Genomic DNA, 20431 nt, shown 5'->3' on the forward strand with positions numbered 1-20431 from the left:
GGAACAATCAGCCTTGCAAATACTTATTTTGCACGTAAGATTATAGTATGCTCCTTAGAGCTGGGGTGGTAAGAATGCAGGCAAATGTAAACCGCAGTTAGGAATGCAGCAGGCAATCTCAAGGCCTAGGTTTCAAATATCGTTGACTAGAATTGTTCTTCGAGACCTCAGGTTAGAGATATATGTGAATATCTGGGTTTCTATCGCGGCTATCTAGACATGCTTGTCTGGGGAAGATCACGGCCTGGACAATATAACAGCTCGTGACTTAATCACGCCAGGTACAGGTATCTTTAACTCAGAGAGCCATAGCAAATTACCATAGGATCATACACCGCTCTTATTTATCTGAGTCCGCTTGATGTAATTGTCTTAGTTCCTCACCATAGCTGCGAGGGTAATTTGCCCTCCAAGCCCATCACCTCAGAAATCTCATCCGCAACCAAGCAGAACCGGCTGGTCTGATCAGCAATGACACGCAACCACCCAGCCAGCATTGTACCAGCACGATAATCACAGCCGCTCTGTTCCTCATACATAGCAAGATCGATACCTACTCTGTCTATCAGCAACGCCACCCTTACCGGGCTCAGACTGGACATACTCCTCTCAAGCGTCTGATGTAGTCCCTTCAAGTAATACAAAAGCACCTCTTTACCTGTGACTCATCCAGTTGCGCGTCAAACAACGGCTGTTCCGTTTCTTGGCTGCCGAGCTCGTTGTACCGGTCTCGAATCTGACGACAGCATCATGCAGGATGTCGCCTTGAGTGCCCCGAAAGATTTCCTCATGATTATGTTCGAGCAGTGCCTGCAGGCGCTGCGGGGCCTGGTGGCATTTATGGCTGTACTAGAAAATGGGGAAGGGGTGATTGGATTGTTCCATGCTAATTATATGTGTCGGCTCTGATTGTGCCTGGGATGTTCTAGTGACAATTGGGCTCAAGAATATACGTACTGCGATTATTGCAGGCTTAGAGGCCGGTAGGTCCCTACAAATATCTTTACGCTATAGCTATCTTTTTACGTTGTCGGGCTGGCTGATATGTTGGTTTCATGCTCTTTGTTCCTGTAGGCACCCCTGATTATGGGTACAACTCGAAGGACTCGACTTTGTAGAGCTAGCCTGCTTCTTCGTTGGATATGCTTACTTACTGCATGTACTAAACTACCTCCGTCCTCTACCCTAGGTACCAAGGACGCCACCTTGCTGCCTTTCTTGCCTATTTCTCTTCACCCGTTTTCAATATATTCTATCCTTGTTGTTATCCTACCATATTCGTCATACTCCAGGGCTAGAACTAGCCCTTATAATTCCATTGCTATGAACTTTCTACCGTTGTTGATGGGAATGAATTCTTGTCCAAAGATAATAATAATAAAAATTGCGATAGCGGACTAGTCCTCTCCGCTCGAACAGACCAGTTTCTCTCCCCTTCTACTGGTAAGCTTTACTCAGATTAGGCTACGCAATAATACGGGGACTGTAGACCCTACGTGCAATTTAATCGGTATCCCGTGTTGTCATAACTAGGTTAAGGATCAGGCAGGAGGAACTGAAGACAGGAGTGTGTATATTCCTTCGAGTGCGTATCTCCAGCCCTCTCTCTTGGAATGATAAGGACCGGCATATTGCCAATCTATTTTACGGTTCAAATGTACATGCTGACGCTAACAGACGCCGTCATGTTGTACGGGTATCTTCCTGTTTCGTTGTTGGGTTTCCTAACATCTATACGCCTGAATGTCTGGAAGGTTGCAAATGTGACTTCTCTATCGTATAGTTTGGTGATACGAACCACAACTGTGCGTATAGTTCTTGGTGCAGGCAGGGGAGTCTCAAAGCTAACAAGAAAGCTAGAAGATGCGGTAAGCGCCTTGAAGCAATATCTAGTTTCTTCTGGCAGCTACTCTGACCATTCAGTATTGTCTATACAGAGCCCAGTGGATCCAACTTGTGAGTTACAAGATATCACAGTTCCTCTCTGCCCCGCCATCACCAATATCTCACTCGTCAAATCCAGTAAGCTTATTTGTTACTACTGTTCATAGCCCCTTTTATCAAGCCGGTCCCGCTGCGTCCATTTATTTCTGTTATCACTGCAGGTAATAAGCCGTATCCCCGCCATTCCTCTCCATCTCCAGCTCTCCATTTCCCAGGAACCGGAACGGATTTGATGTATTATAACGGATATCAAAATGCTCGCCGCGGATGGTCTTGATGTATTCTACCGACCAGATCAGTATATCACCCCCAGCAACTCTCAGGAACGGAAAGCAAGAACGGCGACACTCTCACCTTTATAGTGCAGAGCACTCCCCGGATACAATGCGGTGACGGTATTTCCCTCTCCAGAACCATTCTGCTTGTTATACCAGGCGGTGCACCCCTTGGACCACACGCAACGCTTTAGATTCTCTGCTGCGTATCGGTTGAAGGCGTGGACAATTGAGTCTTTCACGGCAACAGACCTGCATTGTCCTGTTAGCTTGGGCGAGTCTCACTTATACAGTCAAGGGAAAGACCCAGGATAGACGTACTTGATATCCTCCATTGCAATCTTCTCAATCCAATCGAGCATATAGTCGGCATTCCAGGCCATTATTAGAGGATTAGATCCATGCCCTATTGGCGCATTCGGCCCCCCAAACACAAAATAATTTGGCATTCCTCCTGCACAGAGCGAGAAATATGCTGTGGGGATATCCTTCCACTCGTGATCGAGACGGCGCCCGTCTCGGCCGATGAGCGTCCAGGCTGGGATGAAGGAGGTGTTAAAGCCTGTTGCGCAAACGATCAGGTCGAACTCTTCGTCCGACTCTGTCCCAGTCTCGGACACTGTGCGGATTCCTTGCGGAGTGATGCAAACTATACTATTGAAGCAGAACCGCGCATTGTCGGCCTGCATGGCCTCCAGGTACCCATCCCCCGGACTGAGTCTCCGACAGCCGATCTCGTAATCGGGTATGAGTTTCTCAATCAGATGCGGGCTCTTCGAAAGACGCTCTCGCATCACCTGGCTGACGTGATTGAAAAGGAATTTGTTCTCCTCTGAGCCTGAGAGCATGATTTTAAACACACTGTTAACGCTGCGCTCGACATACTTTCGGTACTCTAGGAATGCCTCAGGGTTCTCGCGGTACAACTTCTTCTCCTCTTCTGTGTAGGCGAAATTTGTCCCTCTGTGGTCTTTTGTGATGTCGCCAGCTATGTTGACGGATATCCAGGTTGGGTGCCGGATGTAGTTGACGATCTTGCTGGCTTTTGGCTGGAGCGCTGGGACGACTTGGAGACCTGACGATCCGTTACCAATGACAGCGATTCTCTTGTCTGTCCAGTCGTAGGAAGGATCCCTGCTCCCTTTCTGATCAGGCTTGCTCTTGATGGGGGTTGCACCGGGGAATAAGAAACTCACCACTTAGCTGTATGGACGAGTTTCCCCTGGAAGGTATCAATTCCTTCAATATCAGGAAACGTCCATTTACTTTCACTCGTCAGCTTCATCTCATCCACATATACTTAGCACAATAAGCCAATCAATACTGGGGGAGCCTACTTGAGCACTCCGCTTCCATTAATCAGCACGTCAGCCTTATCCTCGAACACCTCCTTTCCACGCTGCAACCTCAGGTCCCATTTGCCCTCCTCTTCGTTCCAGATTGAGCTGATGACTTTTGTTTTAAACTGAATCCTCTCCCTCAGTCCGTACCTCTCTGCCGTGCCCAGGATGTACTGCTGGATCTCAGGGCCCTTGGCGTAGCACTGCGACCAGTGGGGGTTCGGGTTGAAGTAGAAGATGTAGCTATCTTTCACAATTAGCCACGCGATAGGTATGTGCATAAATGTTTAAAAAATAATATAATTAAATATATTATATAGGATAAGAATAACAATAAAGAGAGGAAATGGGAGAACGTACGAATGGGGATGTCACTGCATCCATATCTATCAGCACTTATCCCATGCCGTAGTGGAGGAACGCCTACCATCCCACTCCCGGGTAAACATTCTCATACCACGTTCCTCCAACTTCAGGATTCTTCTCATAGATAGTAAAATCGACAAAACTGAGTGGCCGCTCATGTTTCAGCTTGTACGCCATTATCAGGCCTGAGAATCCGGCGCCGACGCACACAACGCGGAGTCTGCGCGGGGTGAATGCGAAGACGCTCTCATCAATCGCAAAGTCATTGCCATTACCATCCAGGCTGTGTTTGTCATTAGAAGGCGGTGGATTGGTATTTGACGACATCGTGTATCAATGACCGATAAGACAAGGAAGAAGGATTAGAATGATGGAGTTCGGGGGATATTGGGAATTGGACGTCGCGGTATAAGGACTGCAGGTTGACTACCCCTCAGCTAGACCCCTTCATCTTCGCTATTAGCACGAACCCATTTCGGCTGACGGCCGAATCAGCGTTGGTTCTCCCGCAATTGGCCGAGTTATTAGCGGGGGTCTAGTGTCGACGGCGTGCTTTCGGCCCCGGCGTACTGGGAATAAGTAGCGCCGACACTACCGTATCTGGCTCGAGGGCGCGAGAGGACGTACAATAGCATGAGTCCGCTGGCTTCTTGCCGAAAGTTCTATATAATATCATCCCAAAGTACCATGGTAGCATTAGCATTACACTCTGAAGCTCGAGACGGCTCTTGTAGGTTTAAGCCTCGTATTGCACGGCCATTACTGAGGGTTCGTTGTCTGAGGAGTCTACATGTTTGGAGATATGTGCCACTTATAGAAATCTAGAAACCGGTCCTGAGAACAGGCCCAGGAGCAAAGGTTTTAGACGCTAAGGTAAAAATAGCTGCTTTCAGCCATCTCGTCAGAAATCATAGGAGAGGTAGAGAGAAATGTTGCGCCGAGGATTCCCCCTAACCGCGCGTTTTTGACGTAAATTGGGTATGAAAAGGTCTCCAATATTCAAACAGGCGGTCCTTAGTCTCTTTGCGCTAGTGGTCAGCCTGCGCGTCGACTGCTCAGTGAGTCCCTCAACTCGTTGAACTTGCCAATGGGTGGTGCCATTTTAGCCATTAGGCAATCCTAATGGTGACTAGTTCAGCGTATGTGGCGCCCAGAGAGAATCTGATGTTCATCAGCCAGGCTTTACTACCCATTGATACACCGAACGAAGAAATATCCTATAACTACGAGCAGCAACATCCAGACTGGTGTGTTTCTTGATTGCCAACAGGGCACTAGTCAAACGGAACGACAGACCGAACTGCATCCTAGAGGCGGGAATAAATGTACTGGAGTTGTGCAAAGAGAATGTTCACCAGTGATCTCTTCAGAAAGGTCCTGACTCTTCACCGTCCGCGAGCAGGGAGGTTAAACTGGCGGGAATATCGATGCTGTTCCGCCTTAGGCAGAGGCTAGGGCATGGGCCGCTCCGGCACACGATAGCTCGTGGATGAGGAAATGGACCTGATGGATAAAGTCACACAGCAGCTCTGTTGCTACTGCTCGTCGTCGCTCTCCTACTCAACCATTGCCTATCCTTTGTTGCTAGGCCTGATCTCATCCACTGTCTTTGAACATTTTAAGTGCCAGTCCCTTCGGTGATCCACCCTCATACGTCGAGATGGGCGACTTGAATGTTGTCAGATCACATCAGCGCCGCCGGTAAAGCTGATGAAGAGTAGGGATCCATGTGAAGACTGATCCTACAGTGTGGATGAACTATACATAGCAACTCCAATAGCTTTCTATTCTTGCTTAAGGGTAACACCAACCAGAACCCAAACTAGACATAGGCTACTCCTTCAACGCATCATGCCCCCAATTCTTCAAACTGCGATAGCTCTTACTCCCCGTATCCTGCTTTGCCTTCTCCTCCTGCGCAAGGTGTCTCTTGCAATACGAGACCACGCGACGCATATGGTCGATGTCCTCGTCTGTATACCCATCAGGGTCTTTCGACGGGTTATGCTCGAGGATGGAGACGATTTTACGGCCGCTACGTACCGACAAACGAACATTACTCAACGTCACTGGGATAGATTGGGGGAGAATTGGGAAGGAAAGGATGGGTAGGTAGGTACCTCTCATGCCCGATCGTCTCGCCAGAACCTGACTCGTTCTTCCACCCTGACGACTGCGATTGTTCCTCTTTCAGCCAGTCGCGAAGCTCGTCAGCAGTCATGTTGACCAAGCCGTTGAATTCGCTGCAGTCCTGTTAGTCTGGGCTGCGTGGTTTAGGGCCGCGCAGGTCAGCCGGGCTAGAAGCAGGTAAGTACGGACTCAATGACGGTACTGCTGTCTTTGACCATTGTGCGAGGTGTAAGTTGGAAATATCTTCGTGAGGAGAGAACTGGGAAGAGTCGCAGTCTGATCATGTAAGTAAATATTGTACGAAATTGCAGCTGGGCAGGTGAAATGATGGCGTTGCGATGGTCTTATGGTAGGGAGCACGGTTGACGTCATGACCAGCGATTCTTTAAGACGATCGATCGGTGAGACGTCAATGCGGAGTCAGAAACAGAAAATATGAGTAAAGGAACTAGTGGGAACTGCGGTCATTAAAGTAGTTAACTATCTACTGGGTTGGCTCTTCCATACCTATCCAGACCCATATAGTGGGAATTCGAGAACCAACGCCAGGGTATCTCGCTGTCCCCGCTGTTTTCGATTTGGCGCCAGTATAGTACCTATGGAAATGGCTTTGGAAAAGTGATATCCCCGTATTCTACCGGACAAAATATAGAAACCTGAAATTGTATTAGATTTGAGTCGTGTAAGGCCCGTCGTTCCAGTGACCTACAGTTCTTGATTAGTGTCATACAATCGGTCAATCAGTTCTGTGCCTAATCTCCTGTGTATGTGCTGTCTGCCCTTTGCAGGCGAGGCTTCCTGCAAATCTCAACGCATGTTGAAGCGACTCACCAGTACAGAGCTTATAGCTTATCTCATCTTTTGAGTCTGTTAGGAACAGCTTGCCCATCGACACTATAAGTTTATTCGGGCGACTGCTAGTCTATCATGCCTACTGCTAGGCTCCTTAGTGGCAACTATTGCCTTGAGGGATAGTCTAACAGCCAACTTATATGCCCTGGACGCTGGCTATTCTGAATGTACGCGGTCTATGTATTCCTATACTCCTGATCATCCTTTACCCGGAACTATGCCGTTTGGTGGAATCTGCAATGAGCCAATGGATCACGAGTCAAGTTGCCGGGCATGATAGGCATTTGCATTATTTACTGGGTGAGAGGTACATATAACCTTTTCACAAGAGCTTAGAGAGGAAACCGAACAAGAATTCACCTCAAGCCCAAGTCCCTACTTGAAAGATATAGAAGAAAAGCTGACCATTTCGTTTAACGGAAGAAGCAAGCTGACCAAATGGTGAGATCGATATCGTCATGATTATATTTACGGTACAACTAGCAGAATCTAAGAAAGTAGGCTAAGAAAAATGATGTTGAATAAACAATAGAGAGGGCAGCTGCTAAGACGAAAAGCACTGTTTTATATTGGCAAGCGACTAAGGCTTGAAAGATGTATGATTATCTAGGAATAACAATTTGCAACGGATAGGAAAGGCTCTTGAATAGGAATAGCAATAATGCAGAAGGAGCGTGAGATCTGAATCAAATCGGAGCACTCTTTTGCATTTACTTCTGAAGACAATTGAAACAGTGTCAGTCTTCTAAGCTAATCACTTTTGCGTTTCCATTGGTTTCTACCTCCAGACCCTAATCCTGGACTTGCAATATCCGCGGATCCCTCCTGACTGCTACTGACAACTTCAGACCCCCTGCGTGAAGGGCTCCATTCAGCAGACCCAGCAAGATCCCGCAATGGTCCAAAGTTATCTGAATCCCGAGCTGTTTGGGGCTGTGCCGGCTCGTCGTATATGATACGCTCAGGTAGCTGTTCGATGGCAGAGCAAATCCGTTCTAGGTGGAGGTGCGCCCACGTGTGGTAGACGGCCATGACAAACCTATATGAATTTCACCTAGTCTCTCTGTTTTTGATCATCATTATTGCTTCCGGTGCTGTTGCCGGTAGTGGTGCTTATAATGGGGTTCTGATAATTCTTGCTTGCGTTGTGATTGAACTAGGCATGGATTTTAGTAGGCAATAGGGAGAAGGGGATTCTGCATACATGTCCACGGTTTTGTTCCTCTTCCTTTGTTGTTACTGGCGAAAGTTCTTTCTTGTTTGCTTGAAATTTCTGGCAGAGACGTTCACTCCACCGAGTGGCCCTTTTTTGCTTATGAAGCCGGTGCCCACTCTCTGGGTGGAATGCTAGTTGTAAATGATAGAGAAAGATCAGATGAGAAGCCTACTTATGCTCCTTGTTTTAATGGACTAACCACTAAGAAGCCTCCAAGAGTATTAACGACTGCTCTGTCGAGCGCACAAGACAAAGACAAGACTCATAGATTTGGGATTCATGCCCTTGAACAAAGAGACAAGTTCATATCTTCCTTGACTGACCAGGAATATGATAAAGAACGAAACCCAGCTCTGATATATTCTGAACAATACAAGGAAGCAAGCCACGGGCCCTACAGCTCCATTCAGTCAGCCTTTGTTGGCACGCAGCCTTGTGGCTAAACCGCTTGTGGCAGCATCTGAGGTGCAGGAAACCAGCATTGATTAGCATAATATAGGCAACTTCTTTCCAGCCTCACAAAGATTAGGTGCATCTTTGCGGGATATGGACATGCAACATGTTTACCAGTTCTAATCATGCGGATGAAAGCTGCAGGCGCTAGGCCCACTAACATACTCCTTTGTGTAAGCCAAAAGATGGACCAGCACCGCAGGCAGAACATGGTGTCCATATCAAATGCTTATGGACTCATTGATTTCTCCAGAATGGTCAGTCCCATCAGCACTCATACGCATGAGGGATGAGAACGGGGTCTAGTTCGGCGTTACCTTCCAATATTGAATTGCGGATAGGGCAACTGAAGATAATAACCTTTATTCCCCAAGTCGCGTCGCATTCGATCCCTTTGAAATCTAGAATGCAGAGAAATAGCACTGCTTCGCTAGTGGCCTTGCCCGGTTAGAGAGCACAACGAGAGGGACCGCAGATTACTAGTGGAATCTTGATCGGTGTTGACAGAATGAGTAAGATTGGGTAAACCTTGTGGTGAATAGGAATATGATTGTATGGGCCGAGTACTCAGTCCTTGCAGCTGTATAAACGACAACGAATCCATAAATGTACAGAAGAGCGATGGTATCAATGACAGATGATCTCAGAACGCTGTTCAAATCACATCAGCCTCCAAACAAAATAAGGGGAGAAATCACCGCCGAATTGGAAAAGAGACCTCACTATCTCCCGGCCTGGCCAATGCCTTCCCACAGCGTCTAACCTGCTTGTAGACCAGCTCCTTGGCCAGGTAATCCTGCGTCGCATCCACAATCGTCTCCATCTCATCCACGGCGTCAAGACCAATTTCCGCGAGGCCATTCGGCACATCGAAACGGAATAGCCGGCCCTCATCATCAAGCTCGCTATGTTCCTGGATGAACTTGTTCGTTTCGACCTCGGGGTCAACTACAACTTCAGCGCTTTTCGCGAATCCAAACACTCCGCCGACGCCGCTTGTCTTGCGGCCTGACCCTCGATTGATTGTATGCTGCCCCGTGCCGATAGAGACAAGACACCGCAGCTGCGACTCAAGGTTTGTAAGGCGCCAGATGTTTTTCGCTTCGATCCAGACCTCCCGGATGGGGTTATTTGCTTGCGAAGAGGAGTCGATGTAGCGCCGGCGTGCGGGACCCAGGGCGATGGGCTCGAAGAGGGCCGGATTGGCAAACGTCGCTACACCGGCCTCCCAGATTTTTGCCGACTTGTAGAGCTCGTTGGGGCAGTATTTGCTCGGGTAAGTGGAGAGGGGGACGAGTTTTTGGGTTGAGGCGTCGGTTACGCAGACGAAGCTGCACATGGACATCATCATTAGCTTCAATCCCCGTATCGTTGAACATTCAAGCGACGAGGCGACATACACGCGACAACTCAAATCCACATCCTGCAAGAGAATATCCCGATCCTCGTGCCCCAGTTCGCGGAGAATACTCTTCAGCGCGGTCGCCAATTTCTTACCATCATGCTTTGCCTTACGTTTCGATATTGACATCGGACTCATTCCTGTCAAAGAGAGACGCTTCTTGCGACCGAAGACGTGCTTGCAGAGTCGCGTGTATCCGATGATGCACTGGTCGATATCCATCTTCAGCCGGCCAAGCATGAGCGCCAGCAACCTATCCGTTGCGAGTTAGCAGACGCGATGACTGACTTAGTAGTTGTCAACGAACCCGCCAGACCCCGTCCCCCCAATCATATCGAAAAAGTCGCACGGTTTCGGTGGATGCTCGCGGTCGATTGCTTCCATGATGCTCTTGAGGATGTGCAGCGTTGACAAGCCGCGCACGCCGCCGCCATCGAGGGAGAGGATGTTGAGTTCGCGATCTGCCATTGTCGCGTAGGATCTCAAAAAGCGCAGGATCGGGGCTGCAGGTTCATGGCGACGATATTTACTTTATGTAGGGCGGCTTAGCAACGCGCACGAGAGAAGATGAGGCTTTGAAGAGCCTGAGCTGCTGCGCTGCAGTGAGTACGTTATTGACGATGCGCTACACAGCCACGTCAATGCCGACGGTAAATCTTATTCGTGGCTACCCAACCTGCAGGAGCACCGCGCTTCATCGCTGATTGGCTCAGATTTACCAAGTTCGTGTTAACGGGCCATTTACAGTGGATAGCGCCTCTGTCATGGCTTTGGGATCGCTGACGCACGATGCACTGCATGTCCTATGGCTGCGATAAGAACGCAGGAGCCTAAAAGCCCAAAGCACTATTAACGGGAACCCGCTAGTATTCTCTTGCATTTGCAGCCTTGGTCGGGCTAGGCTCAGGCACGGCCTGTGACTCTGCTGTTGGTTCAGACTTTCGGGGGCCGGTTGGGCCCTTAAGGTTGAGGCCCGGGCGAAGGGCCAAGTTCAGGTACTCTCTCCACGACATCTCCACCTCGCTGCCCATCGCCATCCTCACCCCCACCGTCGATGTTGGCATCCGCGGCAAAAAGCTCTCCCAGAACGCTCATCAGCTCCTCCACAGCCTGCCGCTCCCCTTCCGGCACATCAACATCGCCCTTCAAAATCACACCAGCCGTAACCTTCTTTCCATAAAACTTCTTATTTGCTGAGCGCCTCTCAACGAGAACCCCAGACTCGACACTAACGCCCCCAAAGAGTCCCTTTGTCTTCGCAAAGCTCATCATCTTTCCCCCGCCATTGGTGCTGAGGCCTCCGGTAATTTCCGCGTTCCTGCCAAGCGGGCCAAAGGCGATACTGAAGTTTCCAGAAATTGTCAAAGTCCCGAGCTTAGAGAATGTGGTTACCGAGTCGGTGTCGTTGAGTACGAAGACGAAATCGGTGAGTTCGAAGCCTACTTGTCCGCCGAAGCCAAGACCGAAGGTGCTTATCGCGGAGGGGGGCGACCATATACTGCCACCATCTTGACGGTCTGGATCGTTACTGTCAGGAAGACGCGCGATGAGGATGCCTGAGCCAAAGCGGAGGGAGCCAAGGAATCCCGCTTTCGTGACGGTTAAAATTGCGAGGGCCTTTTCGTAAGAGAAACGCGTTAATCGGACACAAACACAAGCGTAGTTATATCAGGTAGGGAAAAACCTTTGCATTTCGCAACACGTGCTTAGGCAGCTCGCGCCCTGGACTCCCACGCCACGAGCCATTGATGAAGGAGTCTAGAATCTGCGTTGCTTTTATGCATTCGCCTTGTTGGGTTGGTCATTAGCTGGAGTGGTCCCGTCGCAGCGAAAGAAGGACTCACTGCCCAGTGATGCGGGCAGCGGATTGTGCATGCCCTTCGGCATGGCGACAGGGCTATTGTAGATTCCCTGACATTCAGCGAATAGACACGGAGGAATGACAGATGTTGATGTCTTGGAGACTGGCGGTGTGAAGGAGGAAAAGTCGACTAGGCTCAAACGAAGAAGCCTTGGCGCCGATTTACTGGGAGGTTTGGGCTTTGCAGTGACTGAACGATAAAGCAATATATTAGATGCCTATGCCTACTCCGTATGCAATAATAACGCCAATGCCCCAATCTGTGTACACATACAACGCCAAATAATAAAGCAGATAAAATACTACATCCCAAAAGTCCATCCGCCGTTCAGACGCAGACGCTGCCGCTCAGCAACATCCCTCCGGATTTCCTCTTGTGTCAGTCCATCCGGTCCTGCCCAGTTTGCGCTGCTTGTCCGCTCGCGGAACTTCTTGATTCTCTTATCCGCCTTGAATGTTTCCTCCAGCGAGAACGGCGCTATCGGTCCGAAGATAGAGTCAACCTCCATACCCTCCTGATCCCGAAGGAGCGTTTCGAGCTGCTTCGGTTGCGCCCAGCTGGGCACGGGCAGCATTTCAGCCTCTGAATCCTCGTCTTCACTATCAGTCGCAATCTCCGGAAGTTGAATTTTCTCGCCGTCTGGGTAATTGGGCGACGGCTTCGAGGCTTTGCTAGAACTGGGTCCAGGTGTACGGTGTGATTGTGACGGACCAGCGTTTGGAGGCTCTGCGAAAGGAATCTTGCCACTGGCATATTTGGCCATGTCCATGGGGTGCCCTGGCCGCTGAGACTGGCCAGTCTTGAAAAATGTGGAGCCAGATTGCGGTGCGGCCGAGTGCTGGGCAGTCCCATATATGGAAGGCTTCTTAGCGGGTTCCTTAAAAATGTCAGTATAAGCACTTTCAGAGAACATTCGAGCTTAACTACCTTGCGGATGTTAGACTGTCGAATCGGCGGCGCCATTGTGGGTCGCATCGAGGCCCGGTTTTGCTCATCATCGGTCCTCCTCCGCTTGGTTTCTCCAGACGGCTGCATCGCTCCAGGTTTGACGGCTGCGGAGCGATGATTCTCCTCCTCCATTCCTCTCTTCGGCGGTTTAGCTGGGTTAGGTGCAGGGGGATTGATGGTTCGCCCAAGCACCGATCCCAGTCGCGACGCGGGACGAGGAGCGCCCGTCTCGCGGTGCGACGTTTGAGGTCCTGTCTTCTCCGCATAGGTCGGAGCCTAAGCCGTCAGCACCAACCGACCATTACAGAACAACAACTTACCATTTCAGGTTGCTGGCTGCCCTGCCTCTCCAGCCTCCGTGCGTTTTCCAGTCTCCGCTTCTCAATTGCTTGCATCTGAGCCGCCTTCTTGGGGTCTTCAACCTGTCGCTCGCGGCGCTCAGCTTCAGCTCGACTTTGCTGAGCTGCCCGCTTGCGCTCCATTTCGCGTCGCTGCTCCTCCTTTCGCCGCGCCTCTCGCTCCTCTTGCTCTCGCTTCCTTTCGCTCGCAAGCTGCGCTTTACGCTGCGTCTGGCTGGATACAGAGCTCTTAAAGCTGCTGTTCGATGAAGCCGTATGAAGTGACTGGTTGCTTGCTTTCTTCTTCAGCGACGGCACTTTCGAGGCGGACGGAGGTGGCACGGGAATGCTCGACTCGGCACTGGAGGCCACAGACGAAGCTAGGGGCATATGTCGGGAAAGAGCGCTGCCAACTCGAACTGACACGGGTTGAGGTTTAGGTTTCTGCTGGGATTCACGTGTCGCTTTCGGCGGGCGCCGGTCGTTTGGCCTATTCGCCTGCGTAGCTTTCGGTGCAACGTCTACCGCCGGTTCGGGTTCCCGCGATGATTTCTGCTGCAGCATTCTGGATGGGCTCGAGGGCACAGCTGGGGCTCGGGCTTCGGATTCTGTGTGCGCCGTTTCCCGTGTGGCCTTTTGTTGTGTCATCCGTATCTTCTCCTGTTGCCGTGCCTTTTCAGCAAGCTCCTCCTCCTGCTTGCGCTCCTCGAGTTCTTGTTGCCGTCGCTTCTCCTCTCGTTCGGTGGAACTTCGGGTTCGGCGTCCTTCTTGGCGCGGAGGGCTAAATACCGACAATGTTCGTTGGCTGGTCTTATCCGTGTCTGCTCGTTGCAGCTGTGTCCTGGGCTCGTCAGGCGAGGAAGTCTCCATCCGGGCAGCTGCCGAAATGCCTGCGGCACTTGTGAAGAGACCTTTGGCGGACCTTACGATCGACTGAAGCCTGGATTTGGACGCACTCAGCGGGCCATCCTGGCGCGGGGATCCGATCGGCGTTGTTGTCATCTTGGCATCAATATTCACGGAGGCGCTCTTCGTATGTCCGAACCGCTGTGGTGAGGAGAATATCGGGGTGGTAGATTTACCACGAGCTAAATCAAAGGTTTGTCTAGCGTTCATTTTTGCTGCTTCTTGGGTTACTCTGCTCTTGATTGGAGAAGAAGGTTCCTCAGGAGCATCGCTCGTCGCAGGGTCGGTTGTCTTGAGCTTGCTGACAGTTGACTTGGCCGAAGGTTGTGCTTGGAATGGCGAACTCATCGGTTTCATCCAGTCGTCCTCCGCGTCTGGGGACTGTGGTGGCGTAGCCTCGCGTTGTTTCTTATTGGAAGTTTCATATTTGGTTTCGGGTTGCACTGCGGGTAGCTCAGGGTATGATACCGGTCCTGATGACAGACCAGCAACAGCAGGAATTGACTTGGTAGGCCGCGATGGCTGCATTTTCCCAAGCATGCTAATTTTCTCATGCAATCTCTGAGTAGATGACTTGTTGTGAAGTTTGCTCGCCTTTACGTCTTCATCTGCTTCCTCATGCGCAGTTTCCTTGGGATCGTCAACATCCATTCTATCCGCTTGAGTCAATCGGTGTCCAGTTTGTCGACCAAGATAGTTTGAGGCCGTATTTGACTTGATAGATTCAAGGTGGCTAGTTCTAGAGAGCCTAGAGCTACCAATTGATTTGGGTGCAAGAGGCTCTCTGGCAGGAAGAGACGCAAAACTGAGGCTACTCTTGCGAATCGGGGGTCGTTCTGGCGAATCCTTTTCCGACGGTGAACCAATATCGTCCAGGTCATCAAGAACCATCTCATCTTTTTCGGGGTCGTTGGGCTCTTGGGGTGATGAAGGTTGGGGTATGGGAGCTTTGACCGGTGTCGACTCAGCATCTTGCCCCGATACATTCCTGGCATTTGACGCCGCCACGGCTTCACGGTCGTCAGGCTTATCCTCCATAACATCATCCCCTTCCGGTTCGGCCTCCTTCTGTGATTCGGGGAAAGGCGCATATTCTTTGCGCGTTTGCTTCGGCGAGTCAACATTCATGGGTTCCGCGGTGCCTCCGCGGTGGCGTACTTCCTCGGGAGCCGAGTGGAATGAGGCATCTGTAGTGCGGCGATCAACGGACGAACGACGCGCCTCGCGGAATGAAGTAGGTTCAGGATCCAACTGCTGTGTGGACTGAGACTCCGGCGCTACCTGTGTAAGGACGACTTCATCGTCATCGTCTGGCATTCCATGGTAACCAGAATCTGTGTTGTACTGTGAGAAAGAGTTGATGCCCTGCGTCAAGTCGGGGTAATTGGGTTCGGTCGGGGTTGGCGCGCTGTTTTTGGCTTTGTCTGAGGAAGTCGCGGCCTTTGCAGGAGTGGCGGCTGATGGAGCAGTAGCAGACGGAGTAGGGGCGCCTTGGTTTACGACCGGCGGGGTAGGTGCCGACGGAGCAGTTATAGCTTTCGTGGGCGAGCGTTGGACAGCTGGACTAGTGGAGAATGTGGGATCGGGTCGGTTCTTTTGTACGGAGGAGAATATCTCACTCAGAGGCTATCGTGGTCAGCAAGGGCCACGAAAACGAGGGGGAAACAACAAACCACACGGTTCTCCGTCGGGTCACGTTTTCGCAATGTCCGAGGAGTCTTGCCTCGTAGTTTTCCGGGTGTCTTGAAGACATCCGCGAAATTGCTGTGGGAGTGTCAGTAAGCTGGGTGAGTCGCCGACCGTCCGAAGCAACGCACAGTTGGTTGTTTGAGAAGACTTCTGCCATGTGTTCGTTTAACCATTCCATCTCATAACGAGCAGGAAACTCGATCTCCTCCATCTCCTGGGCTACCAGCTGCGCGCAGTTCTCTTTCTCGGTGGAAATCCAGGCTGCAGAGCCGACCGGCTTCTGCGCCCTCGCGCCCGCTGCAGCCATGACGATGTAAACAAAGGCAATCTGGCCTGCGGTCGCGTAGAACGAGATCTATATCAAAAAATAACTAGCTCAGGGTAAGGAAGTCCATCTATAAAAGCTGTTAACAGAAGCAATTCATTGAATCTCGATGTTGGGCGGTTGGTGGCGGTAGTTGACTCGGAGATTGAGGTTGACGATGCCGCGGGAGAGCCCAGCATCAAAACATCGGCTACGCGTCCCACCACCACCTCACGTGATTTTTAAGCCTTAACATTCAGGCATAAATACCAGACCTCGGATTCCAGACCATCAACAACCACCTGCATCTGATAATGCGTACAACTTGGAGACATTAACCCCGCGCATATACGAGTAGAGGCTGTAAAGCCTTTCAGATGTACTAACAGTCAACCCCAGAAGTTGTTTTATAGACAAGGTCTGTATCCTTCTCCAATCGTAAAGGGCTAGTGCTGTTTGAAGAATCTCAAATGGCCCATCTGGGCGCAGATATATATTAAGAGCTAGGAGGCAAACCAAACCCTGAGAAAAAGCTACCCTTTTCCAGACCAAGAGTGCTTCGTTTCGTATTTTCTGTGAGGTCACCTGCTATGCTACCAGAGAGTAAAATATATACACCACCTACAGTGGCTAGAGCACCTCTTTCCTATCAAATAGTGGGTAGGGCCCAAGATATTCCCAGTGAGAAGAGACAGTTCAGGTGACAAGATGATGAATCGGACAACTAGATCCCAGATAAAGGGGAGCCTCCTTTGGTGCCTCCTATGCTATGCCTTCTTGGAATGATCCTGAATGTACGGAGTATATAGAGTTTATTCCATGGCCATTATTCCTCTCATCTCTATGCGCGGGAATGAGGTCAAGGTGCTCCCGCTATCACATGCCGATTGGTCTAGGCCTCTGGCACTGACGTGGGAATCAAGTCACGGCCGCCAGAAGACGGACATACATACTTAGGACATCATCCGGTTGCATTACGGGCTAGACTATCAAACAATAGATTGGTCGTGAGTTTGAGCTTCCAGCAGCTCCGACTACTCTGTTCTCATACTCTAAAGGGTGCTCGTTGCTTATCCATTGTGTTCTCATTTGGTGGAACCTGCAGACTCGGAGCCCAGGGAAGCACAGGACAGCACACGACCTCTCGCTTGTCCATTGCATCACTGATTCCCGGCCTCTCCCTCTCCTATCTTTTTCTCATTCCCTTTCTTTCTCCTACTTCCCCTCTCACTGTATCTCCCTTCTTGCAGTTTCATCGCTTCTGTCTTCTCTTTACCAACCATCTTCGAACTCTCTGCAGTTTGATCATCCCTTGCCCTCTCCACGGCTCTTATCGGTCCCAAAAAAAGCTTTGTTTAGATTGAAGCTTCCGCACAGACCCAAACATGGCCGACAACGGTGAAGTCAGGTATCCCGACCCAAATGCCAGTAAGGTAAGTAACATTATTAAGCCCTCAACCAAGGTTGCTCTCTCAAGAAATTGAAGCTGATATTCTTTTCTGCGCTCAGTAATACCATCGTCGGCTCAGATTCCGGGCGCCCTTGCGAAAGGTCACACAGACTAATCGTTTTCGTTTGCAGACATCAAGGAGTCGATCACAAACGGTACTCGATTTAATCTTTACTTTTTCCTCAAAATTACTGACGCGCTGCTAGGCCCGGTTGCTGAAACCATCCGATCCGAGGCCTCCCGCACTGGACAAGAATTTCGCGACCTGAAGAGTGCGAAAGTGATTCCTTCGACCACCACGGCCACCGGCCAGCCCCTGACCTGTGCGTGAAACAATTAGAGTTCCGACCGACATAGCATCACTAATTGCGATTAGACTACCACTCTCTGCTCTACAGCCTCCTCAGCGTGAGTAACTAGCCCTAACTGCACAATTCGAGGATTCGCTGACCAGAAGTTTGCTGATTCCAGTGGGAACAACCTCGTGCCACTGCCGCTTCCTTCGCCAGCGTCGTTGCTTTCATTTTCGCGGCCCGTTACCTCCCTCTCCTTCGCTGGTTCTTCAAATTCCTCTATCTCGTCCTCGGGGGTAAGCTTATATCCTGGGGCGATAACATAATAGCGCTGACGGGAAATCAGTTACTGCTGCAGCCGAGATTGGCGGCAGAGTCGTTCTCTCTCAGGGACTCACCAGCTCATTCCGTCCCCGCAAATACTATACCCTTCCCAGAGAAACGATCGAGGCTGTGCTGGAGGACTTCCAGCAGCTCGTCGATTTCCTCTTCATCGAGTTTCAGCGCATTCTGTTTGCGGAGAATGCCGTTCATACCACAGCTGTAAGTTTTAACACAATCGCTCGCCCTCATTCGACTTTTGAAGGTCTAACCAAATGATGTCTAGGCTGCTGCTGCCGCGTTCTCTGCCTACTGGTTGATCAAGATCCTTCCCTTCTGGGGCCTGTCTCTTTTGGCCGTCACTATTGCCTACCTTGGACCCTTCGTTTACATCAACAACCAAGATGTCATTGATGCTCAGATTGAAAACGTCCGCCAGATGGTTGGCTCTCAGGCTAACCAACTGAAGGATCTAGCGGAGGAGCGCACCTACCATGCTACCGGTGTGGTGAAACAGTACGTTGGAGACTACAGCAACAAAGCCCAAGAATATATCGGCCGTCGTTCCGCCTCTCCCGAGGTCGCCAAATCCCCTGCTGCAGGGCCGGTAGTCAAGAGGGAGCCCGAGCCCGAGGCCGAGGCTGTCGTCAAGACGTCTGTTTTCCCCGAAGCTCCTAAGGATGAGCCAGTGGCGCAATCCATCGAGACTCAACCAGAGAAGGAGCCTCTCCTGGCTATTTAAATGAGTCTGCACGACTCCTGTGGTCTAATCTCGCCTGGTGTCACGGACTAGTCGGGTTGCGACGCAGGACCAAACCCAGCTACCTGGCTTCAACGTCCAGGAAAATTGAGACCCAGTTTTGTGCACTAAAGCAGTCGTAAACCTGCTTCTTTGACATGAAAGGGCCTCAGATGGCTTGGCCTGTACGATGACGAGATGGTACGATTTTGAAGTCTTCTTCTAGCCTTTTTGTGTCTTCCTGTCGCACGTTTTATGTTCTATCTACCTGCGCTTGCTGCTCTGTTTCTCTTATACTCATTATTTTCCGCAAATAGCATAGAGTTATTAAACTTCAGATGTTGAGCACACCGTCCTTGATATACGGAACAGTCGCACAGTTTGTAGCAGGGAGTCGGCGGCGTGACAAAAGTCCTTGATCCCTGGCAGTGGTCTCGAGGACCGAACTGTCCTACGTAGAGGACGTTTCCTCTCTGCGAGTAAGGGCCGTTTCACCACTGGATACACAGCCGTCGGCGATGACCCACCTCTATCTTGTGCGATGGCCTGGGTTCAAGCAACGAGGGAGCAAATGATCGAGCACAGGATCCGAGCGCTGGGTCGTCTCCCGAATCTGCTTACCCCAGATCGAGCCCGGTGGCACAGGTACTCCCGGGATGTTTTATGATGCCGTTCCAGTTGAAACAGGGGGTTCCCGGCTGGAAAGTGGCCGGGCAATGTCAACGGTCCTGCAATGAGGGAAGAAGTCCCTTCAGAGTGGACGCAGTGCCCAGGTAGATCCTTCCACTGTTTGTTGTGTTTGCACTCACCTTGACGACCACTGCCACACGGCCGTCAGTCTCTGGGATAATCTCTATCCCGCAGACGAAACACATCAGAGACGTCGTCCCCTTGCATCGAGTGGAGTTTGTATGCCATGGATGTACCCCATATTGATCGGCCTCGCGCCCGACTCCGCCTCTCCTACCGAATACTGTCGCGTATGGTTACCAGGCACTCGATTCTCGCAATGTGGCGTCTTGCCCTCACGAATGATTCTTAAGTCACCCAGGTGATGCCCTTCAGCATCTAATATTTGCATCATCTTAGTAATGATTCGTCACTAGGTTTGTGGCAGCCGACTGCTTGTGGTTGGTGTCTCGCACCTCCTTTACGCCTGCGCTTCTTTTTTAGTCCCTTTCTTTCTTAAAGTTCTTCTTTTTAGTTCGTGGGTATCAAGAGTCATCTCTGCACGAGATCTAGCTGGCTCTACAGGGAATTGTGGAGGCCTATCTCCCCAAGGTAAGCTGCATGGCCAAACATTCCAAATGGCCACTAAGAAAATAAGCACACTAGACTGAAGGCACATCAACCTATGGAAAGAGACGATTGTTATATCTCATGCTCAATACGTAGACTCCGCTGCAGAGAAGCCTGCGTGGAAGGTTCTCTTTGACGCCGTTCTCATCCACTTATGGTCGTCCTTTCTGGACCCACTGTATCTTCATCGCCAGCTGCTCCATTAACGGCCAGACTTGGTCCACAACAGTCTATCGGAGTTGAGCAACATGGTCAACGCGGGTGTGACTCCTGGACGAGTGAGGCTTGACCCTCCCACCCATAC

The 20431-nt window shown here is 50.6% G+C and overlaps 6 protein-coding genes across 6 annotated transcripts; 1 reads left to right on the forward strand and 5 right to left on the reverse strand.

Moving 5' to 3' along the window:
- Positions 1-2096: 2096 nt before the first annotated feature.
- On the reverse strand, positions 2097-4252 carry BDW70DRAFT_163094 (flavin-containing monooxygenase; the record flags this gene model as incomplete). The annotated part of the gene is made up of 7 exons (XM_073741242.1): positions 2097-2227; positions 2299-2471; positions 2541-3353; positions 3416-3484; positions 3557-3806; positions 3920-3933; positions 3987-4252. 7 exons carry the CDS (start codon positions 4250-4252, stop codon positions 2097-2099), a joined length of 1716 nt encoding a protein of 571 aa, XP_073592707.1.
- Positions 4253-5704: 1452 nt separating this feature from the next.
- On the reverse strand, positions 5705-6427 carry BDW70DRAFT_142661 (DUF3140 domain-containing protein). The gene is made up of 3 exons (XM_073737964.1): positions 6245-6427; positions 6046-6168; positions 5705-5960 (listed from the first exon to the last, which is right to left on the reverse strand). Exons 1-3 carry the CDS (start codon positions 6337-6339, stop codon positions 5759-5761), a joined length of 420 nt encoding a protein of 139 aa, XP_073592708.1. The 5' UTR covers positions 6340-6427; the 3' UTR covers positions 5705-5758.
- A 2412-nt stretch (positions 6428-8839) lies between these two features.
- Positions 8840-10584, reverse strand: BDW70DRAFT_142663 (uncharacterized protein). The gene is made up of 3 exons (XM_073737965.1): positions 10286-10584; positions 9977-10231; positions 8840-9907 (listed from the first exon to the last, which is right to left on the reverse strand). The coding sequence occupies exons 1-3, from the start codon at positions 10444-10446 to the stop codon at positions 9271-9273; spliced, it is 1053 nt and encodes a 350-aa protein (XP_073592709.1). The 5' UTR covers positions 10447-10584; the 3' UTR covers positions 8840-9270.
- A 178-nt stretch (positions 10585-10762) lies between these two features.
- Positions 10763-12026, reverse strand: BDW70DRAFT_142666 (uncharacterized protein). The gene is made up of 3 exons (XM_073737966.1): positions 11823-12026; positions 11663-11766; positions 10763-11595 (listed from the first exon to the last, which is right to left on the reverse strand). The coding sequence occupies exons 1-3, from the start codon at positions 11863-11865 to the stop codon at positions 10939-10941; spliced, it is 804 nt and encodes a 267-aa protein (XP_073592710.1). The 5' UTR covers positions 11866-12026; the 3' UTR covers positions 10763-10938.
- BDW70DRAFT_142668 (uncharacterized protein) lies at positions 12027-16210 on the reverse strand. Its single transcript, XM_073737967.1, has 5 exons — positions 15850-16210; positions 15706-15796; positions 13109-15658; positions 12768-13064; positions 12027-12717 (listed from the first exon to the last, which is right to left on the reverse strand). The coding sequence occupies exons 1-5, from the start codon at positions 16026-16028 to the stop codon at positions 12142-12144; spliced, it is 3693 nt and encodes a 1230-aa protein (XP_073592711.1). The 5' UTR covers positions 16029-16210; the 3' UTR covers positions 12027-12141.
- Positions 16211-16993: 783 nt separating this feature from the next.
- Positions 16994-19179, forward strand: BDW70DRAFT_142670 (uncharacterized protein). Its single transcript, XM_073737968.1, has 7 exons — positions 16994-17453; positions 17607-17630; positions 17682-17798; positions 17852-17883; positions 17947-18064; positions 18115-18311; positions 18376-19179. Exons 1-7 carry the CDS (start codon positions 17411-17413, stop codon positions 18829-18831), a joined length of 987 nt encoding a protein of 328 aa, XP_073592712.1. The 5' UTR covers positions 16994-17410; the 3' UTR covers positions 18832-19179.
- The last annotated feature ends 1252 nt before the right edge of the window (positions 19180-20431 follow it).

The sequence above is a fragment of the Aspergillus foveolatus genome (assembly GCF_047715535.1).
Source record: "Aspergillus foveolatus strain CBS 279.81 unplaced genomic scaffold BDW70scaffold_62, whole genome shotgun sequence".
In the NCBI taxonomy this organism is placed as follows: domain Eukaryota; kingdom Fungi; phylum Ascomycota; class Eurotiomycetes; order Eurotiales; family Aspergillaceae; genus Aspergillus; species Aspergillus foveolatus.

Bases quoted from the DNA above. Each gene is read 5' to 3' on its own strand.
- BDW70DRAFT_142663 (XM_073737965.1), bottom strand. From the start codon at position 10,446: ATGGCAGATCGCGAACTCAACATCCTCTCCCTCGATGGCGGCGGCGTG. The intron at 10,232-10,285 runs GTTCGTTGACAA...CGCAACGGATAG, and splicing joins GGGGGGACGGGGTCTGGCGG to GTTGCTGGCGCTCATGCTTG. The intron at 9,908-9,976 runs GTATGTCGCCTC...GTCCATGTGCAG, and splicing joins GTGGATTTGAGTTGTCGCGT to CTTCGTCTGCGTAACCGACG.
- BDW70DRAFT_142668 (XM_073737967.1), bottom strand. From the start codon at position 16,028: ATGGCTGCAGCGGGCGCGAGGGCGCAGAAGCCGGTCGGCTCTGCAGCC. The intron at 15,659-15,705 runs GTTTGTTGTTTC...TGACCACGATAG, and splicing joins ACCCGACGGAGAACCGTGTG to CCTCTGAGTGAGATATTCTC. The intron at 12,718-12,767 runs GTAGTTAAGCTC...GACATTTTTAAG, and splicing joins GACAGTCTAACATCCGCAAG to GAACCCGCTAAGAAGCCTTC.
- BDW70DRAFT_142661 (XM_073737964.1), bottom strand. From the start codon at position 6,339: ATGATCAGACTGCGACTCTTCCCAGTTCTCTCCTCACGAAGATATTTC. The intron at 6,169-6,244 runs GTCCGTACTTAC...ACAGGACTGCAG, and splicing joins GACAGCAGTACCGTCATTGA to CGAATTCAACGGCTTGGTCA. The intron at 5,961-6,045 runs GTACCTACCTAC...GTCGGTACGTAG, and splicing joins GAGACGATCGGGCATGAGAG to CGGCCGTAAAATCGTCTCCA.
- BDW70DRAFT_142666 (XM_073737966.1), bottom strand. From the start codon at position 11,865: ATGCCGAAGGGCATGCACAATCCGCTGCCCGCATCACTGGGCA. The intron at 11,767-11,822 runs GTGAGTCCTTCT...CAACCCAACAAG, and splicing joins GCTGCCCGCATCACTGGGCA to GCGAATGCATAAAAGCAACG. The intron at 11,596-11,662 runs GTTTTTCCCTAC...TCTTACGAAAAG, and splicing joins ACGTGTTGCGAAATGCAAAG to GCCCTCGCAATTTTAACCGT.
- BDW70DRAFT_142670 (XM_073737968.1), top strand. From the start codon at position 17,411: ATGGCCGACAACGGTGAAGTCAGGTATCCCGACCCAAATGCCA. The intron at 17,631-17,681 runs GTACTCGATTTA...ACGCGCTGCTAG, and splicing joins CAAGGAGTCGATCACAAACG to GCCCGGTTGCTGAAACCATC. The intron at 17,884-17,946 runs GTGAGTAACTAG...TGCTGATTCCAG, and splicing joins TGCTCTACAGCCTCCTCAGC to TGGGAACAACCTCGTGCCAC.